We start from the raw sequence: 17,592 nt of genomic DNA, 5'->3' as shown, positions 1-17,592 counted from the left end.
GATTAAAAAAAGTTTTTTATGTATGACATACGGTTGTCTCCCAGGCCATATATTAATGTGCCACATGTGATACGCGGATACCTATTTATATCGAAGCAGCTATTTGAACGTGACGGGCGTGTTAGAGTATTTCGTAGGGAAAAGAAATAATTAATATTTGTATTACGCTAGAATATTAACTTAAACTTACGATATTAGCTTATAATATTAACGCAGTACTAAACTGAAATAATTAAATAAACATAAAATTAATTTTTCTTTCCGAATTTTAATGTCCATTATGGAAGCTGATGTATTATATTAAAGCTAACGATGTTACAAGGAGGAAAAGCACAAATCATGGGGGTAGATTACTCTAGATCGCATCTTATGGAGATACAATATTTCGCCTGTATGATTTGTATTTAGAATTAAATCAAGTGAGATAATACGCTTTATCGCATTGTAAACATTCAACGTTTACTCTTTTAATTTGTTTCCTAGTCACTGCAATATTGTGTGAATTTGTCATATTTGCATAAGACACCCTTAACTGTACCGTCTGATAAAACGTAATACTGTCGTATCAATGACAATGGTTGGCGCCACGGTGGATAACAAAAAGGACCACACGCAACTTGTCGCCAAATCGACCATCGAGGACAAAGAGGATCCTTAAAAAGAACTCTAACGCGTTGGTTTCTTCGAGCTAGTTGCCGCCAAATCAACGATGGGTCTCCCACGCTGGAAGAAGGAACGATTCTATACTCTTTGAAAGGGTTTATAAAATATTTCCGAAGGAAATATCGGTTCCTTAGAAATTTTCAAGCAGAAACCGGGCCCAAATAAATATTTTTGACGTTATTCATAAAGTATCGCTTCATCGAGCAGTTGTACCCGCTATTCGGATGATCCTTCCTAGTTTCACATCGAGCATTATCAGTTATATGAATTATTAAACCGAAGAATCGTTGTTGAAACTATCGACAGACCTTTGTAGCCTATACCAAAGGCGTGCAAAGCGTTCGATAAACGAAACTCTAATATCCTCGGTGTTCCATTGATCCTATCTCGCGTCGAAGAACAATTCCTCGTAATTTCGCTGGGATAAAAAAATGCGAAAGAACTCGTAAGACCCAAGCGGGTATACAGGGTGTCCCGTAAATAGTGTAGGAGCCGGAAATGTGAGGTAGCTGAGACGATTCTGAACAACAATTTCCTTTGCAAAAATGTCGGATGGAGCTTCGTTTTTGAATTATTAACGAAAAACACTGACGAATCACGGCGCGTGCCTGCCGCGCGCTCAGGGCCGTCCGAACTAAGAGAGCCACCGTGTCGGGTAGGTAGCAAGATGTGCATCGGAGATACGTCGAGGAACGAATACAAATAATTAAAAATACTACCACTGCAACTGTTACCTCTGCAGATTGGATAAATCAGTCATATAAATCGAATTTATTAATTATTTGTATTCGCTGTTTCCAAGAAAGAAGAAATAAAATGTGGGAAGATGCTCTCGGAATTTTTAGGAAATTAATTCTTCGCACCTGAGTGACGCTTCTCGCCAGAGTGTGTTAAAATTAAAATAAGAATTATTTTCAGAAAATTAAAATAAATACGGTAAGAACCATTTGTAATCGTTTGTTATTAAAAACTGTACTGGAAAAGCAGACTGGATTTGTGCGAACCGAAACATTTTTCGCATGCAAGGGGTTAATAGAGAATTAATTGAAATTCGCCTTACCCATTTACTTGCAAGTTGCAATAGGGCCAGTTAGTGCACCCCTGTCGATCATGGAAAGGTCGAAGACCCCAATAAAAATCAGCTGATGGGACGGCCCGGTCACTGCACCCGCTTCTTACCCCGAAAATGTAAAAGTGAAAAGTGCTAGTGACCGTACTGTAAAGTGTTTTCGGGGTAAGAAGCGAGTGCAGTGACCGGGTCGTCCCATCAGCTGATTTTTATTGGGGTCTTCGACCTTTCCATGATCGACAGGGGTGCACTAACTGGCCCTATTGCAACTTGCAAGTAAATGGGTAAGGCGAATTTCAATTAATTCTCTATTAACCCCTTGCATGCGAAAAATGTTTCGGTACGCACAAATCCAGTCTGCTTTTCCAGTACAGTTTTTAATAACAAACGATTACAAATGGTTCTTACCGTATTTATTTTAATTTTCTGAAAATAATTCTTATTTTAATTTTAACACACTCTGGCGAGAAGCGTCACTCAGGTGCGAAGAATTAATTTCCTAAAAATTCCGAGAGCATCTTCCCACATTTTATTTCTTCTTTCTTGGAAACAGCGAATACAAATAATTAATAAATTCGATTTATCTGACTGATTTATCCAATCCGCAGAGGTAACAGTTGCAGTGGTAGTATTTTTAATTATTTGTATTCGTTCCTCGACGTATCTCCGATGCACATCTTGCTACCTACCCGACACGGTGGCTCTCTTAGTTCGGACGGCCCTGAGCGCGTGGCAGGCACGCGCCGTGATTCGTCAGTGTTTTTCGTTAATAATTCAAAAACGAAGCTCCATCCGACATTTTTGCAAAGGAAATTGTTGTTCAGAATCGTCTCAGCTACCCCACATTTCCGGCTCCTACACTATTTACGGGACACCCTGTATTTATTTAGCCGTGTACCGAGTTCCATCGTATTTCTCTAGGTAACCGTGCGGCTCCGGCGCCACCCACGCAAGCACCAGCGGCGCGGGAAGAGACAAAGGAACAAGTGGAGCAGGAGGACGACGAGGACGAGGAAACGAGCAGCTCCAACTCCGAATCGGAATCCGAGACCGAAGAATCCGACGTGGATACTACGCGCCCCGTGAACGCCCCGTATCTCGTCTTGGACATAGAAGAGTTGACGAGGAAGGCTAACCAAATCGCGAAGACAAGGCGCGGCAGCGAGGACTCACCCTCGACCAGGCAAGTACAGTCTCCTTCGAGTAATAATTCAGATGATAATTTGGAAAGATCGAATTTCTTTAACCCTCGATTGATAACTAGTCATCCTGGGGCACTTCTCTACCTCGAAATATATTATTAAAAAATAAAAGTCTTTAGTCTACATGGCTGCACGGAATAATAGAGCACGATATTGGTTACAAACAAAATAAACTTTATTTATTATTCATTTACCCCGAGAAATAATTTATTTCAATAATTTTAAAATGACATTGGTCAATTAAAGTTTATCGTCAAATCGATATTTCGTGATTCGCTCTGTATTTTTGTAAGAATATCAAGTATTAATTTCATTTTAGAGAGTAAGAAAGAATCGTTAGGGGTTGTGTAACGAGCGCCATGCAACAACTCGGGAGAAATGAGAATCAATAATGCCAACGAACGGGAAAACCACGTTCCATTGCGGCGAGAACGACGCCTGTACGCGAATTGCCCGCAATTTCGAATCATTAGCTGCAATCGGTCGCCCGACGCCATGTTTGAAACGTCGCGAACGAACGGTCCCCGACGATGGTCGGAAGCTCCAAAATTCCGGGGGCTATACGTGACGCGGAAGTCTGAAAAAATAGAACGAGAAAAGAGAATCGCGCGATGGACAGACTCACGCCCGCGCACAGTGGGCCAGAATTCATTTCCAGAACAACGAAAATAACCGACTGCTTTCGAAACGAAATTCAGTTCATCTTTCTTTTACTTAAACCCATGTTTATACGTTAATACGTTAATCATGGAATCTTTCGAGGGGTAGCTATGCAGAAAGTTTGGAAAACAACCTTTGAATGTCGTCCATTCAAAGAAATGTTTAAATTGGCTCAAGCTATTTTAGTTGTGGCTATTATTTTTCTTTTTTTGTAGGCAGATGGATAGATAATGTTCGTTTATTCTTCTATCCACAGTTTCCCAGAACACTGCTTTTATTAAAGGAGCGTAAATGATATTAAGCGTATAGAAAATCAACACATATTGCAGTATAAATAGGAATAAATCTTAAACGACAGTAACAATGCAATTTTAAAGAAAAATTACGTTCTCTGCTCGACGTATCTCGTTCAAAGCATTGTAAAGGCAGCGAAACAAAATTAGTTCCGCGTTCGACACCGTCGATAGAGCGAATAATTACCAAATTCTCGCCCACTGTGCCCGAGTAATTTTAAAAAGAGGGAAAGTAGATCGAACTGAAATATCGAGCGGTATCACTGGTGTCTCAGGTATTCGACGCCGAGAGGGAGTCCCGCGTTAACGACGTCGAGCCCGACTACTACGTCACCGACGACGACTGCAACAGGCGCGGTGACGTCGACCGCAACGGGCGCCGTGACGTCGACGACAACGCCGGCCGGCTACACCAGCAGGTTCGTAGCACACGTAGCACACGGTCAGACTCATCATCAGGCCAGTTCTAATTCCAGTAACCCCCACGACCGTAATCGTTTTAGGACGTTTAGTGACGAACACGATGAACCGTCAACCGATCGTCGCGAGGATTACGATATCGCGGCTAAGAACGCGGATTACGATATTGACGGTGCGGACGGATCGATGGTTAAACCGCAGTCGAACAAACGGACCCACACGGACGATAGTACGGACACCGACGAAACGATCACCTCATCCTCCTCCTCCTACGCGACTAGATCCAAGTGTCTCGAAGGTAGCGGTTACGATAGTCGACTAGAGAACCGCAACGAGGCCCGCAAGGTCCACGCGTTAGTGGAAGGTCGTTCGGTGAACGACGCGAGCTCTTCGTTATCCGCATTAAACGATCGACGGATATCGGTGAACGGCGTATCTTTGGAAAACTCGCGCGAGAAATCCACCGTGGACAAAGAACAGGGATCGCGCAAAGGCGACTCCGTCAGCGGCGAGTCCGATTCGGAGACCGAGTCCGAGACCGACTCAGAGACAGACGAGGAAGAAGAACGGTCCAGGGACGAGAACAGTAACCTGAGAAACAAGAAGACTGAGAATTCCGAGGACGACGACCGTACGTCCAAGACCGAGGACGACGGTTCCGCCGATTCGAAAACCGACGACGGGTCCACCGAGTCGGAGACCGACGACGAGATCACCGTTCTGAGCGCTCCACGATCGGAGGATCGTTTCGCCAACTCGGAACAGCACGACGAGACAGCGAAACGACGGAGTTCCTCGATAATCGGCGAGAAGAGCATCGAGGAGCTGTTCGACGACAACGGATGGGTGGTCACCGATCAGGATCTGCAGCCGGAGGGCTCGCGAAAGATCTCCAAGAGTAACGAAAACAGCGAGCAGAAACAGAACAACCACGAGAGCACCAATACGCTGAGCCAGTCGGGTTCGAGCGAGAGTTTGCCGAGGAATCGAGTGTACCGGCAGAGCAGCATAGGTAAAAACGGATGGCTGGTGTCGGACGAGTCCGACAGCGAAACGGATCGAGCCGCGTCGTCCCCCGATGGGCCAGAGGGCATGAACGCCTCCAAGAACCAAAATGGCGAGCAGACCGCGAGAAACAAAGACGATAAAGGTTCGATGGCGACCGATAGCGCATGGAACATCGACGAGAACGGGTGGGTGATACTGAACAAGGTCGACGACACGCCTGTGGCGAAAGACGTCGAGGGCCAAAGCACGGACGAGACGAGCACGATTCGTTCCCAAACGACCGACCTCGTAACGAGAACTAACATTGAGAACGGTGCACTAGTCGCGAACGCTACCCAATCCAAAGAGACCGACAGTTCCAACGAGCACGAGGACACGCCTGGTGTCAATATCACTATACCGATGCAAATGGTAACCACCGTTTTCTGTGTGTCCGTACTGTGTTACAGCGTTCTAATCAATCTGTTCCTGTAACCCGAATATACGTGCCATCCCGCCCCTCGTTCACGTTCAAACGTTCGCGTTCGTTCGTCGTCCTCCACACCTTTTTTTTTTTATTTTCTCGTTCGTGTTGTTGGCCGTGAAAGACTGCGAACCACACCCACGAAAACAGACGAGACTGGCTCCGATAGCGAGATCCGACGCAGCAGTTTCCCTTTTCTATTTTTACCCTCGTTATTTTTCATCCCCCCCCCCCTTCACACTCTGCCCCCTCTGCCCCTGTTTATCGTGTCTTGTATTTCGTTTTAATTTATCTGTGATATATTGTATTATCGAAAATATTACTACGAGCGATAAAATTTTGTCCGAACGGTGGTAGCAAACGCGTCGATCGGCTAGGAACAGTATACAAACTGTCAAGATATTCACTTTTTCGAGATACTTTACGCCTCGTCCCTGTTAACGTTTGCTTCGCGAACGGTTTATTTGATTTCTATCTGGCGAAACTGCTGCCACGGTGTCTTTCGTTCCCCTGGCGCGTCTTCTAGTACATGGTAAATCGTCGCGTACCGTGCGGTGATAATAAAAATCGGTGAGTAACACCGGTAAAACAATGCTAATCCGCGTAGTAATATTGTATGGTGGAACTTGCATTTTATTAATTGTGATAATCGTACGTTACGATCGTAAAAATCTTTGTTGTTCCTACGTTGATTCCCGCGAATACGTGTCCCCCGCATTGCTCAAACAAGTAGCTTCGTAGTTATGAGAGAAGTTATGTCGGCTAACGCTCGGTAAGTGTAGTGAGAAACGACCGTCCTCCCAAGAGCAGCTTAAATCCACGCTGAAACGAAGCTTTTTTCAATTCGTTCCCACTGGATCGTTGGTACGAACCGCGTGTCACGTGGCACGGTTCACGTCGATCGCGAGACGATTCAAAAAATGGCGCATTACCGCCTCCGCGGCGACGCAACTCGAACCACGCATCGACTGTCCTCCGTTTCTCGTTTCGAACAATAATAGTAATAATTCATCCGAGTCTAAAATTTTTAAATACGAAATACTTTGACCCCTTCGATTCTGACGGTGATACGTGCAACGATATTTTGTAGTCGATAGCGTTTTATACAGAGCCAATCTTTCGATGTATTTTATAACGTACATTTACAGTTTACGAAGAAAAGAAAAAAAATTCAGATTCGAAAAGGTTACCGTGTTTCGTGACCAAAATTATCGGGAAGAGACGTTCGCCAGTCGATGCGTTGAAAATCGCGTGACATATGGTTCCCGCCTACGCCACGTTTCATATCATTAAGTTTTTGTACTCTTTTTCCTAGTGAATAGGCTTGCGTCAGTTTGTTGGTGTGGTAAATAAACTGCATTTCTTTGTGATAACTCGTATTATTTATTTCCCTCTCAACTTGTCCTCAGTTTACACGAGCAATAACGAAAAACAGAGAAGAAAATAACGAACCGAAAGATAAAGAAATGCCGTGCCCCGCCTGTAATTTTCTCTCTCGTATTCGTCAATTCGTCTCTCACAAGTGTCTCACAGTGGAAAAAAGAAACTTTTCTCGTATATTCTTTTCTTTTTCATTCCCAATTGTTGTTCGTGGTCTCTTTGTCACTCTCTCGTGTTGTTTGTACGTTGATCCCGATTAATCGTTTACCGTGTTGGAATACGCACACGTAAAGATAAAAAAAGCAAAACAAAAAATGCATCTTTATTTATTGCACTGACAGATTGTACGTTCGTCAGCATCGATCACGTCGAACCCTTTCGTTGTTCGTTGGTGTTCCACGAAGGCGTTCAGCTTTCTTTTAAATTTAAGACACCCCCCCGCTACCCCTGAACCTCTGTTGCATCGTCTCAAGATGCACGAACTTACAGAATACTCTGCGAAAGCGTATATTCCAAGGAGAAGGTAAAAATCGATCCAGATATCACAGGTCGTGGGAACGATTCTCAAACCTCGAAGGAAATCGACTGCAAAAACGAAACTTTTTTCAAACTGGGCTGCAGACTCGCCTTGCCTCGCCGTGGCGCAACGATTCAAATTATTCATTCAATTTCTCGACACTGATCGAGTTTTACAGTCGTCTACGCGCGAATTACACGGAAAATATTACAGACGGAACTAACGCGGCCGCATTGTGCATCATACGGGAAGCCCCGAGGCGTGCAGTAAAAGGTTTAAATATAACCCGTTTGTTACTTAAAATATCTGCTGCAGCGCGGACAGTCAGCCGGGCTATATCGGTCTGTAGGCTGCCTGACTGGAAACGCGGATGTTATTCCAATACGTTCTAGCGCTGAAGATCAATTAAACGCGCTGCCTCGACGGTCGTTTCGAAACTTCAAAGTAAACGACGGAGAGCTTTCAACGAAAAGCCACTGCCCCGATGAAACGGAAATGATTTAAACGGACGTCGATTTCTTCCGCGCGAATACACCGAATGTACGTCGAACGCGAACTTTGGACGTTTCGTCGCGATCAAAATTTTTACGCGGGAAACTGGAACGACGTAGGCTACAGGCTGCTTCAAACTTTTACGGCTATCGAGTATCTCATTTACTTTGGAATGGAGAAAAAAATGAAAAAATATTTTACTCGGTTCTCTGGTGTATATAATTTCACGTCAACTTTCGTCTGATTGAGCTTAAATTTTTTAATGGAACTCTCAGGTCTTTTATGGAAGAATTCGATAATGCATTTTAAGTATAATCGTACAAAGGTACGATTATTCTTAAACTAATTTGTTGAGAGATATTTAACTACTCAAGTATTGCTGTTTAAATATCTTTGTTTCATGATAATTCTAATAACCTAGTAATTACATATTAATAACTTTATTCTCAGATTTTAATGCGATATCAAATTCGGACACGAAAAGTTAGTATTTTCCTGTAAGAAAGGATCTTCGTAGCTTCGAACCACTTTGCCAATAAACGTGTCGTCGAAATAGCCTATCTTGAGCATGTATACTATACATTAAAAAAGGAACTTTGATTTTCAAAATATTACATAATCACTGTCGAATATTATATGGCGAAAGCGAAAAAATATTTAGTATTCAAAAGCAACGAGAAGCAACTGACGTATCAACCACCGCCGCCACGGATTGATACATGGGTCGAATTTACACGACATTGTAGCTAAATGCCATGAAATCAATATAATAACGAAGAATCGCGAGACGTACACGTGTCGTTAATTAATGAAACGATCGGTAATTGGAAGACCAAGATGCAAGACAAAATTTTCGAGATCGCAGAGCACAACGTAAATCGTCCACCGAATTATTTCACTCCCGTGTTACTAAATCTTATGTATCCCTGTTAATAATTCTGACCTCACGGTGTATAGTTCCATAAATAAGTAGAATACGAAAGAACCTATGTTGTTCGATAAGTCGTTAGCGTACAAGATGATTCTCGAAGCTGGAACGAAACATATGTCGCTTCCAAGTGGCACTAATTGCACTTTAAAACGTATAAAATATGAAAGATTTCGCGAACGATTACGTTTTCAAGGGTCGTGACGTAATTATTTGAAAAGAAGAAACTTCGTCGTGAGATAGGCGACTTCCGGCGCCAATTTTTATTTCTAGAATCACTTTGTACGAAGAGACAAATACAGACGAACCGTGATGCTCGAAATGTTAACGGACAGTAACCGTGGTTCCAAGTTAACAGCTCCAAGATGGACCCAAGTTGTTCTCCGTGAAAGATAACACGAGTAACCGAGAGTTTCGATGTTCCCACGTGTCCGACTCGACGAGGCAGAAATCGCATGTTACCGACACGAAACATCGTCTACATTTTGCGAACAATCGATTCCCCGAACGATCGACGATCGCTCTCCCCTCGATGGCTCGCGAGTATCCTTCCCCCAGTAATCGCCAAGCAGAGTTCGGCAAACTCCATTCTATCTTTCCGAAACCGCCAACCAGGGCGCACGAAGCTTCGTTCGCGAATTAATGTCGTCCGTTGTTCGCGGATAAAGTTTGGCCCAACTCTGTCGCTAAGTAACACACAGGCTTCTTTATTAACAAAAACGTCTGAACGAGCCAAATCTTCGTTCCGCCATGTTGCAGGTTTCTCAACAAGAGCAGAAGCCAGGCAGCGATGATAGCAAGCAGGGAACGAGAACGGGAACGCGAACGAGAACGAGAAAGGGAACGAGAAAGGGAACGGGAACGGGAACGGGAGAGGGAACGGGAACGGGAACGGGAACGGGAACGAGAACGGGAACGGGAACGGGAACGGGAACGCGAACGAGAAAGAGAACGAGAACGCGAACGCGAACGAGACGCGGATACAGAGGTCGAGTCGCCACTGTCGGCGAGGTCGCGGTACGCAACGTTGAAGGACAGAAGACAGCGGCTGGCGCGGTCCAGAAGCTCCCACAACTTCGGCGGTGACGACCTCGACCTCGACGAGGAACCACCCTCTCCGACGACCCAGTCGCCGAACGCTTATCTGGCGGCCAAGTACGGAGCCGGCTCTGAACTGGCCAGGAGTCGAAGTACTCACGCCCTCAAGTCCAGGGAGCCGAGCCCTGAACGTGACAGATCAGGAACAGAGAAGGACGGCGCTGCTTTGAGCTCATGGGCGAGGTACCTGAAGAATAAGTACGGGAATCGCACCATCAAGGACAAAGAGCCTTCTTCCTCCACCTCGACTATTCCATCATCGAGGTAAGAACTATCGAACCACCTACACAGTACAGTGGTGCCCGGATATATGACAACGAATTAGTACGCTTATACGACCCACGATCCATCCCCACCAACCCCTGGTATCGGTGGCTCGAGCCAGGCTTCGGCGTCGTCTACCATCCCAATCGAGCCTCAACAATTAGAAAACTGAACAATTATTCATTTTGGCAACTGAGTAATTGCTGATTTTTTTAATAAAATGGAAGACAATTTTTTCATAAAACAAAATATCCTTGTCTAGCAATGTATTGTAAAGGTCTCGGAGATGGTCACAAGTGTGTGGTCAGATTCAACGTAACTATATAAACTATAACTATTTAACATAAAAGAACATAAACAGAACATAAAAACGTAAACGTAAAAATCATAAGTGACTACTCTCGACCAGAGTTCGATGCAGAGTGACTTTCTGCTGTCGAAGAAGAAATAACTTTTTGCGAGCTTGCGATGCGTTTTTTCCTTCCCGAAAGTAATACAACAAACTATGACGAAAATGCTCGTTCTGAATTTCCATTGTTCAATCGACGCCAAAAAAAAAACTACACGATCGATCGATACAATGTCTTTTCTGACAATTAAAACTATCAGTGAACAATATGTATATATACAAATACGTAACGATTCAACTAAAATCATCTACCAGTGAAATCCGCAATTACATAGTTGCCAAACCAATATACAAGTTAATTGATCAAAATTATAATATCGTACCAGTGAAGCCTTTCTGATTAAAATTGAAGCAAACGCGACACGACTTGAAACATATTCGCTTGTTTAACGAGTAACAAGTTATGAATAAAATTAATTACATTCGATATCGTACTAGTGATATACCATATAACGTAATTACTTGTAAATTAATTATGTACTTGTTGAATAACTATGTAAATATAACAGAAATTACGGTCGCGTTTGGTTTTGACATAATCAGAGAAACGTAACGAGGGCGTTTGAAAAATTTCTATGAAGAGTAAAAGATAAAAAAAAGTTATGCAGTTATATTGGTAGAGTCGAAGCTAAAGTGCATTGTTTCGTGAATCCAGACGCCGTCCGCAAAGGATTAAAGTTTAAAATAGGTTATCGATCCGGGGATTAGACCGGTATTTATTAAATACGTTTCGTTGCTTATTCAGAGGGAATTTCAATACGTGTAACTAATACTTTGCATATTTCATTTAAACGACATCGTAGAAAAATATATTACACGCATTTATTGTGTCAGATACATTGAAATATGTGGAATGCATTGAAATGCACAAAAACGTGCAGAATCCGCGGTACATGCGGAGTTCTTGTCCAGTACATTTTGATTTATTGTAATTTATGGTATACGACTGCACATTTTGATTTAGTATTATTTTACGCATTTTATCGTGCATATGCTGATGCGTAATATATGAATATGTACGTCGTTTAAATAAAACATGCGAAATATTAATTGCGTGTATCGGAAATCAAATCCTAATTGCAATAAAATATATTTAATAAATAATTATTTGATCCTTGAATGGATTACGTGTTCGAAACTTTACGTACCACGAGCTATTGACACAGCATTATTATTTTACACCAACTCGTTACACGTACGATGCATTGAAATTAATTCTTAAAGCGAAATGGAATACATTTAATAATAATACTTTAATCCTCGTCATGCGTACGGTGATGTGAATAATTTATGAAGTTGAAATTACCTTGATCAAATATTTCGCTCGAAAAAGTGGATTCTATAAATATTAATTATATTTTACGACTGCTGAGGCACGCCCTAGCCAACACATAAGTATGATAACGAATTCTAGACAACTGATTAGAAATATCGAGACACGTTATAAAAGCAACACCAGCAGCTGTGAATAAATATGATTTCAAAATGCATAATTATTATGTTGGTGGATTATGAAAAAGGAATTAGCTCAAGGTATACCAAACACTCAAAATCCGAGCCACTATACCTCTTTAGTATCCTGTAAATATCGTAGTATGCGTTTTACAATTTGTATATATTCATTCGAAGGCTTTTCTACGAATCTGCTTACACGATTAACCGCGAACGCAATATCTGGCCGAGTTTTAGATAATAAATATTGCAAATTGCCTATTACAAGCTTCCTATAGGGGAAGTAATTTGACTTTGTACCGTTTACATCAGTGTCTGAGTCAGCACTAATGCTTACTGTAGATGTAGAGGCAATATTTTTCTCCTTTAACAGTTTCTCTACGTAGTTACACTGATCTAGCTTTAACGAATTATTGTTTCGATTCATTTTAATACCTAAAAAATTTTCGGAAACGGTTGTATAATTTTACCACAAATTCCTTGGCCAGATTTTCTTTAATACGGTTCAAATTATTTATATCGTTATACTATTCCATCGTCTACAATACGATGCTAATATTAATCGATCTTTTCTACCTTTGAAAACGAATTGATCCGAGGGAATAGGCTCTAAACCATTTCGTTTTATGAGCGATTTGAAACGTTCTACTTAACCGGTGCTCGTTTTACTCCATAAAGAGCCCTTTGTAATTTGTTTATTTTATCGGAGTTGTCGAACCGTCCGTATAAGAAGGCTGTTTTAATGACAAATTTCAAGATGTAATAATTTTCTGTAACAGATAAAGCCGTTAGTAACCCAAATAAATTTGAGTTTAAAACTGGACTGTAAGTTTCATTGTGGTCAACGCCTTTCTCTTGCTCGAATCCCCGTGGACTAATAGGCTTATACCTTCCATCTTCTTTCATCTTAAATACTCATCTGGCGCTTAAAATTTTCTCATTAGTTGCTTGATCAGGGTTCGCTTCGGATTCACGAAAATTACATCTCGAGCACTCGTCGCTTTTCTACTCCGTTCATCCCACACAGGCGATATCGGAAAATTGGTTTCATCTTTTAATTTTTCAACTATACTTCCCGGTTTCACAAATACGATCGTCGCACGTGGCCATTTTCGAAACTCGTTCGCTTTTACTTTCACTCTACATTTTAAGTTTTCACTTTCAGTTTATCTTTACTTTGTTTTACTTTATTCGATACCTGGACCCATAAACTGTTGTGGTCCATGGAGGGAGAAATTAACTTTCAAGGTATACCAACACACACGCTTTTACTATTTATGTTAAATGATAAATGAAATGATAATGATTAGACCTTGTTCCTACGCATAATAATATTCTCCATTATTCGAATAAAACTTTTCCCCCAACTCTGGTGCATGGATCAGTGACAGAACGAGTCGTCTGTCGCGCGACAGTGAAATTATAGGTTGAATTTATTATTCGACGATAACGAAAGTGTCCGTTGGGGGTGCTAAGGAGGGAATCTTTTTGCAGTAGCAGCGCAGCCTCGAGGAGGTTATCGCTCGGTCTACCTTTGAGGCACGCTGGCCAAACATCCTTCGAATCTTCTGACGACGATCAAAAAAACCCGTCAGGCTCCCCCACGTCCCCTACAGCAGCTCCCGTTATACCCGCGGCAGCAGGTTCCTCCACTAGGTAATTATAAAATATTCATTAGGAATGATCGAATCTATCGTGAAGTAATGTTTACGATTTACACGACAGATTCGATATCCCCCGTGTGTAAGTTGTCGTTCAAAATTATTATTCGAACGATTCTACTCGTTGAAAATCCACCCCGAAAATTGAAAGGTCGATAAAAGCGAGAATTGAATCTTAAGAAAATAATTTGCCAGTTTGTTGTTGGTCAACGACTCTACCCAGAGTTGAAATAATTTCGAACGATTATTGTACGCGGAGAATTGTACTAGATTTTCGTGCATGATCGATGTTGAAAATGCAACAGCAATGGCCGGAGGAGTCACTACTTGCTGAAGCGGCGGCAGCTGTTCAAATTCGGGATGCGGGGGAGCGATGCCGGATGTTTCACCTGGCCGAGAGGCCTCGCAGTTGGCCCGGACAACACCATCGTCGTGGCCGACAGCTCTAATCATCGCGTTCAAGTAACTACCCTCTGCTTACGAAACGCTCGAGTCGTTTAAAAGATCTTTGCCTGTATTTAAAAAAAATTAAAATCAGAATAACGTTGATTATTTTCTTCCACGTTTCATTTGTATCGATGTTTCTTGCGCTCGTGGAAAAATAAGAAAAATATAAAGAATAGAATTTGTTTGTTTTCGACTTCGTTCTCGAGATAATCAAGTTTTGAACGAGTAGCGTTAGTGTACAGAATTAGGGGGATCATAAAAGATGGGTGATGTTACGTGGTCCAGCCTGTATAAACGCCAGACAGTATCTTTCGAGCAATCGTGTATGGATCGGATCAACGAGATACAGTGTTTGTTTGTTATTCGCAGGTATTTGACTGTAATGGGAACTTCATGAAGGAGTTCGGAACGTACGGAAGTGGCGAGGGTGAATTCGACTGCCTCGCCGGGGTGGCCGTGAACAGGATCGGGCAATACATCATCGCGGATCGTTACAACCACAGAATTCAGGTGCTCGATCCTTCCGGTCGTTTTCTGAGAGCCTTTGGATCCCAAGGTACCGCCGACGGTCGGTTCAATTATCCTTGGGGCATCACCACGGACGCTCTTGGATTTATTTATGTGTGTGATAAAGAGAACCATCGCGTACAGGTACGTAACGCTGCTGAAAATTTCAGCAAACTTCAAATGCAGTAATGATTCTTAAAATGAATGATGAAAAATTCATAAATATTTATGAATCGTATAATACTGAAACAACTTTATTGCAATTATACAGGGTGTTCGGCCACCCCTGGGAAAAATTTTTAGAAGAATACCAATTTGTTGATTGAGGTTTCGTTAAAAAGTTATTAACAAAATTATTGTTAAAAATTTGTCCACCTACACGAATTTTTTTCTCGAAACTGCGTAGGATTCTGGGGGTATGTCTATTCACCAAAAGTGATTCTAATTGATCCCTAGAGCCGAATATAATTTTTCCAGAATGATTTGAAACTTTTCAATTTCGCCGAAAAATTTAGGCACCTACCCCTCGTCGATTTTTCTTAAAAATTAGTTTTTTATTACAGAAAAGTTGTCTAATACTTTTTTATAGGTACCCATGAGCACTACTTCCTCCCAAAATTTCATTAAAATATATTCACTATTTTAAAAGTTATGGCTGTTTGAAAATTGGACCATTTTTATGGGGTTTTTTACACTTTACGGGGTCAAGGACCAACTTTTCAAATATTTTTGCAATTTGTACATATTCTCCACCAAAATACGCGTAGTTTGCTTTTTTAAACATTGAAATCGTCCAATCCGTTCAGAAGTTATGACGTTTTAAACATACGCATGAAATTTCAGGGGAACGAATCAATGTATGATCAGACATTTCGGTAAGGAATTTTTTTCTCGAAAGTGCGTAGGATTTCGGGGGTATGTCTATTCACCAAAAATGATTATAATTAACCCCCACAACCAAAAATAATTTTTTCAGAATGATTTGAAATTTTTTAATTTCACCGAAAAATTTTCCCGTCCGTATAGAACTTTAAACGTTAATAACTTTTTAACGAAGCCTCAATCAACAAATTGGTGTTCTCGATTTTCGTCTTATTTTGGCCTCTAGAATCTCCCATTCAAATTTTTCCCAGAGGTGACCGAACAAGTGTGTGTTTTTCTAATAATTTCTCCGACAATACATTAACGTAATGTACCGATACGTCTCACCGAGTATTAATTGGTATCGATCCAATCACCGTACGACGACAAATATAATGTTGCCTCTCGTCAGGTGTTCCAATCGGACGGCACGTTCGTGGGCAAATTCGGCTCCTGCGGAAGCGGACGTGGCCAACTGGAACACCCCCACTACATAGCGGTGAGCAACACGAACCGCGTGATCGTCAGCGACGGGAACAACCATCGTGTTCAGATATTCGACGTGAACGGTCGCGTGCTGAGCTCGTTCGGTACCGAGGGCACCGACGAGGGTCAGTTCAAGTTCCCCAGGGGCGTCGCCGTCGACGACCAGGGTTACATCGTCGTCGCCGACTCCGGTAACAACCGAATACAGATATTCAGCCCGGAGGGGGCGTTCCTGAAGTCGTTCGGCGGCTGGGGCAGCGGGGACGGTGAATTCAAGGGCCTGGAGGGCGTAGCTGTCACGTCAACCGGTAACATCGTCGTCTGCGACCGCGAGAATCACCGCGTGCAAGTGTTCTGATTCGTCGTTTACTTTCTTTCTTGTTAATTTTCTTTTCTCTCCACGCTCCTTCTAATATCCTCGGCCAGAGATTTCGAGCGATCTCGAGTGGGTCACAAAATTAGAAAATCGATACAATTCGCTTATCCAAGGTTCCTTCGACAACGCGTATAATTGAAAACGAGCAACGCCTATGGTCCGTACTCCGATCAGAGGGATTTCCAAGTCGACGTGCACCAACGTGTCGCGCAGAAACCCAGTAACACAAAGGAGTAGCAGAGCACTTCGACTACGATTTCGGGTTGGGAGGGTGGGTTGTCGCGTAAAAAAACATTACTTGCTTCGTTAGGTTCATTAACATAGTTGTTTGTGTTGAGCTAATCTACTCGCGGGGAAGCCCTTTGGTACAGACCATGGAAGCTTTTGTTTCGGGGGATAAATTTCATTCGGTCCGACCGCGGAAGCTTTCGAACTCTCTAACGCGGGATTTGCAGCTCGATTTGTCAATTTCCGATGTACTCTTTTATTTTTCGCGGCCCTTGTTCGTTCGATAAAGAATCAACAGCCTCGGACGTTGGCCAATTCCAAGATTCGTAGCTTGAAGAAAAAAAGAAAAAAGTTAAAAAAAAAAACGAACCAAAAATCGATCCAATTTATTCTTTTCTTCTCCTCTCGTCTTATCCCCTCCCTCATTCTGTCAACTTCCTCGTACGCACCTGATATCCGCGTTAACTTAATTTAATTTATACTCAAAGTGACAACAAATACAGTTTGTACCGTTTGTATGCTTTAAATAAATTGTTGCGGAAGTATTAAAAAAACAATAAAAAAAACAAACAAACAAAGAACCACGCCGTCTCGTTCCTTCCGATCCCGTGAACTGAAAATAAAAAACATGATTAGTCTCACCTTTTTTTTTCCTCGTCCATCGAGACGTTCCCGGAAACCACCCCCTGGAGAAGTGCCTAGAGCTAG

At 42.3% G+C, this 17,592-nt stretch overlaps 1 protein-coding gene across 10 annotated transcripts in view; it reads left to right on the top strand.

The window, feature by feature from the left end:
* Tn (tripartite motif containing protein thin) overlaps positions 1-17,465 on the top strand; it is an 82,117-nt gene extending 64,652 nt beyond the window's left edge. For 5 of the 10 annotated variants that reach the window (XM_076776722.1, XM_076776726.1, XM_076776725.1 and 2 more), the window contains exons 10-13: positions 2,654-2,915; positions 4,163-4,306; positions 4,391-5,726; positions 9,855-10,320. In XM_076776722.1, coding sequence (XP_076632837.1) covers positions 2,654-2,915; positions 4,163-4,306; positions 4,391-5,726; positions 9,855-10,181 — 2,069 coding nt within the window. In that variant the 3' untranslated portion in view covers positions 10,182-10,320. Of the gene's footprint in view, positions 1-2,653; positions 2,916-4,162; positions 4,307-4,390; positions 7,078-9,854; positions 10,458-13,812; positions 13,975-14,284; positions 14,442-14,795; positions 15,078-16,206 lie in introns of those variants that run through there. The other 5 variants (XM_076776727.1, XM_076776731.1, XM_076776728.1 and 2 more) reach the window with 4 other exon arrangements.
* Positions 17,466-17,592: the final 127 nt, after the last annotated feature.

The sequence above is a fragment of the Colletes latitarsis genome, chromosome 11, assembly GCF_051014445.1.
Source record: "Colletes latitarsis isolate SP2378_abdomen chromosome 11, iyColLati1, whole genome shotgun sequence".
NCBI lineage: Eukaryota > Metazoa > Arthropoda > Insecta > Hymenoptera > Colletidae > Colletes > Colletes latitarsis.
This window is presented reverse-complemented; position numbering and strand designations above follow the sequence as displayed.